A 4,372-nucleotide genomic window follows, 5' to 3' on the forward strand; every position below is an offset into this window, starting at 1 on the left:
TGTGTGTGTGTGTGTATATATATATATATATATATATATATGCAGACACATGTATGTATGTGTGTGTATGTATATCTTGTTGCTCTAGCATAATGCGATGGTTGTAAACCAGCCGTGTCCTTTGTTTTTTGTCTTCTGTGAAAACTTGTCTGGCCACGGAAGAAAATGTAACTTTATTTGGAAAGTAGTGAAGGTTGGTGACAGGAAGAGCATCGAGCCATAGAAAAAAATTTCCCCCAATGAATTCCATCTAACCCATGCAGACATGGAAAAGTAGATGTTAAAACAACGATGAAGATGATTTCCACCTGTAATTTAGAAAAGAATGAACCTTCCTTTCTTCAATTATTGTTTTCTATTTTGCAAAAAGATGAACTTTTCAATTATTCTATTTTCCTCTTCTATCTTTTACTTGTTTCAGTCATTAGACTGCGGCCATGCTGGGGCACTGCCCGGAAGAATTTTTATTCAAATGAATTGATCCCTCTACTTGTTTTTTTTTTTCTTTTGCTTGGTACTTATTCTATCAGTCTCTTTTGCCAAACCACTAAGTTATGGGTGTGTAGACCCACTGGCACCAGTTGTCAAATGGTGGTGGTGGGTGGGGGAGGTCAAATACACACACACACACACCACATCTACCAAATCCACTCACAAGACTTTGGTCTGCTTGAAGCTAGTAGAAGACACTTGCCCAAGGTGCCATGCAGTGGGACTGAACCAGGAGCCGCATGGTTAGGAAGCAAGCTTAGCACACAGCCACATTTGCATCCATGTTTTATTTCTATTTATTTTATGTCTTCCAAAATGTTTCCTTTGCGACAACAATCAATGACAAGTTTCTGTTTGTCTGTTTTTGGCTACATTCCAGGTTTGTTTGGAACAGGCAGGAGTACATCAACCATTATTCCTGATTAGAGGATTCTGTCTTGCAATGGAATTAAATTTAGAAACCAATTCCATTCCTTTTGGTGCCATTGTTCTGCAGAGTTCCAGCACACGCAAAGTTTCTATCACCAACACTGGAGACATCAACGTTAAGTATGGAAGCTTTATACATAGGAGAGAGAGAGGGAGAAAGAGAGAGAGAGAGAGAGAGAGAGAGAGAGCACTCGTGTGTGTATATATATATATATCTTATGGAGATGTACTTGCATAGCAAGTGACTTGATCTGAGATCGTGTGCTGAAGCAAAGACAGTTGCAGTGTGGAAGGTGTTTATAAGCCATTTAAAAACACACAAAAACCGTTAGATTCACTTCAACATTTAAATTTAATTTGTGTCAAAATATTTTCGTCGTGGTCTCTCGGAGTAGGTAGAGAGAGAGAGGGGATGGCATAAGTGATGTCATATTTAGAATTTCAACTGTTTCACCTGTTTTACCTGTGCTGAACTGCATTACGTCATTTATTGTTCAGCAGCGGCAGCAGTATGCCTACCTGTCTGTCTGTCTGTAAGTATGTCTGTATTTGTGTGTGTGTGTGTGTGTGTGTGTACATCTTTGTGTATATATTACAAACATCATCATCATGAGACACATGTAACATTGACTCATTCCCCCCTCCACTTCAACCAAACCAAATTACCTCATTAGGCACTACACCCACCTCTCTTGCCCCCACCCCCACCTCCACCTCTGCAGCCTACCCAACCATGTCCTCTTCCTGGAAACTCTCTCATTACTACCTGGATCCTCTTCTGCATTCCTCTATCTTCCCTACCTCATCACTCATCAGTTATCCACCCTGCAACCCTACCCAACTTTCTTTTTACAGTTGTGGGCTGCCTCCCCATCCTAAAATCCCCTGCTCCCTGTACAAACTTGCATCCCCACCACCACCCATTTCCACTCACCCCCTTCAAGGGGCCATCCAGATACCTCATCTCTTATCTAACTCTCCCCCACCCCATCTTCTCTCATCCCCCACACACAAACCTGCCATCCCCACTTGAGGTTTATAGTCCTCTGAGCTACATGGTGACCTCACGAGTGCTGGTGCCATGAAAAACTAAGCACCCAGTACACTCTATGGTGCCCCAGGATCCTGCTAAGCCATCCAACCCATGCCAGCAGGTAACAGGATTGCTAAATGATGATGGTGGTGATGATGATGGTGATGATGATGATGATGCGTTGCATTTTCTGTGTATTTTTCTTTTCGTTTTTTCTCTTTCAGAATTCGGTGGGATATAGACAGGCTTTCTCCAGACTTTACCATTTCTCCTGTGCAGTGTCATATGATTGTTGGTAAGCAGGTTATCTTTGAGGTGATATTTAAACCCCTGAAGATACAGCGCGATATTCGTTATAAGGTATTGGTATTATTATCATTATTGTTATGATTATTATTTTATTGTCTTTGCACAGCTTCTAATGCTGGAGATGTACTTCGGTGCCAGCCGTTCGCTTCAAGTGAACTTAGGTAACACCCCTTATTTTTCAAGCACCATCCGGAGTATTTGAATGGTTCCAAGCAATGCTGTTTTCTGCAAGTGCTCCACCCTTATTGCAGCCCCTATTTGTTCCACGTACTTCTCAACATTTTTACTCACTATTCCCAGGGCTCTGACAATTATTGGTATTACTACCACCTTTTTCATCGACCACAGCTGCTTTACCTCCCAAGCTAACCTGTCATATCTATCGACTTGTCTTTCTTCCTTATCGCATACCTTGTTGTCAGCTGGGCATCCTATATCTTTGATCCAGCATAGTTTCCTTTCTTTTTCAATTAAGATTATGTCCGGCTTACTATTTTCTATCTCATGGTCACACTGAATCATAAAATCCCACAGGATCTTTGCATTATCATTTTTGATGATGCTTTCGGGTTTATGTTCGTACCACTTTTTTGCTCTGTCAAGTCCATACTTGTTGAAAAGTGTCCAATGGACAATCCTTGCTATATTGTCATGGCATCTCTTATATTCCTTCTGAGCTAGTGGCGTACATTGACTGGTAATATGCTATACGGTTTCACCACTTTGTCCACAAATTCCGCACTTATTACTTTCTAATATGTTGTCTGTTCTGTATTTGATGTAATTTATTCTTAATGCTTGCTCTTGGGCAGCACAGATTAGAATCTCTGCTTCCGGTTTTAAATAACTTTTAGTCATCCATAGCTATCTTTTTTCTGTCTGTCTTATCTTCAACCTCCCTATGAAATTGTCCATGCATTCTTTTCTTTACTCACCTATTTTCAGTTTCATTCGTTTTCAATTTCTTGTATAGTGCTTTATCTTTGCAATCTTTCATCCTACACAAGCCTGACCTTCTTACTTCTAATAATAGCGGTTCTGTGGCATTTTTTACATACCATGCTATGTTGTTTTCTTCTGCTCTAATGCTGTGTTCACATCCAATAAGTCCTCTTCCCCCTCTTTTTCTTGGTACATACAGTCTGTCAGTGTCACTTTTTGGGTGGAGTATCCCATATCTAGTCAGCAACTTCCTTGTCTTTCTGTCCAAGCTGTTTAGTTTGTCTAATGTCCATGTGATTACCCCTGCTCCATATCTAAGGAATGCAAAATGCCAACAATGCCTGTCCATGAGGTTAATAAACTAACAGCCAGCTTCATCCATGCTCGCCATGATTCCCTCCTACTCAACCAAAGCATCGGATAGTTGTCTCACTGGTGATTTCACAACCTAAAATTTTAGATCCAATAAGGCTTGCATGGCACCTCACAGACCCTTTCCACCCTACTGACATAATCCAGAGATAATCCAGAGCAAGATATCCAGTGCCAATAAGCTCAAGAATGCAGGAATGCCATAATCTCAAATGCAAGCAAAAGACTCCCAAAATGTTCAATTAATTGAAGAATAGTGGCGAAATCCAAGCCATATGTTAATGGACATAAGAAATGCAACCTATGTATAGCAGAAAGAGCTCATATTCTTCTTAGATCCAGCTATTCCAACACACTGATTAATTCCAGATCTGAAATTTTTAGCAGATGTAGACACATGGACAGATTTCTTTTGTCAAATTAAAGGGCACTACTTTCTTCATTATTTTTAGCGCTTTCATTCGTTTCTCGAATTAGTCAAATAAAATTTTGTGAATATACAAACAGCTTGTTTATTCATATAAAACAGATGGGTTTTTTTGGGGGGTGGGGGTGGAAGAGAACATTGTTTGTGTTTTTTTGGGTGAGGTTCCATGACAAAGGAGATGGATAGATAGAAATATAGGTAGGTAGGTAGGTAGGTAGATAGGTAGGTAGGTAGGTAGGTAGATAGGCTGATAGGTAAATGAACAAGCTGTTTATGCATTCACAAAATTCTATTTGACAAGTTTGAGAAACAAATGAAGGTGCTAATAATAATGAAGAAATAAAAAGATTTTTTTCCAAAATTCTGAC

At 40.0% G+C, this 4,372-nt stretch overlaps 1 protein-coding gene across 1 annotated transcript in view; it reads left to right on the plus strand.

The window, feature by feature from the left end:
• LOC106880950 (hydrocephalus-inducing protein) overlaps nt 1-4,372 on the plus strand; it is a gene marked incomplete at its 3' end in the record, with an annotated part of 180,276 nt that overhangs the window by 166,877 nt on the left and 9,027 nt on the right. The window contains exons 77-78 of the mRNA XM_052974127.1: nt 872-1,041; nt 2,179-2,314. Of these exons, the coding sequence (XP_052830087.1) occupies nt 872-1,041; nt 2,179-2,314 (306 nt within the window). The remainder of the gene's footprint in view (nt 1-871; nt 1,042-2,178; nt 2,315-4,372) is intronic.

The sequence above is a fragment of the Octopus bimaculoides genome, chromosome 1, assembly GCF_001194135.2.
Source record: "Octopus bimaculoides isolate UCB-OBI-ISO-001 chromosome 1, ASM119413v2, whole genome shotgun sequence".
NCBI lineage: Eukaryota > Metazoa > Mollusca > Cephalopoda > Octopoda > Octopodidae > Octopus > Octopus bimaculoides.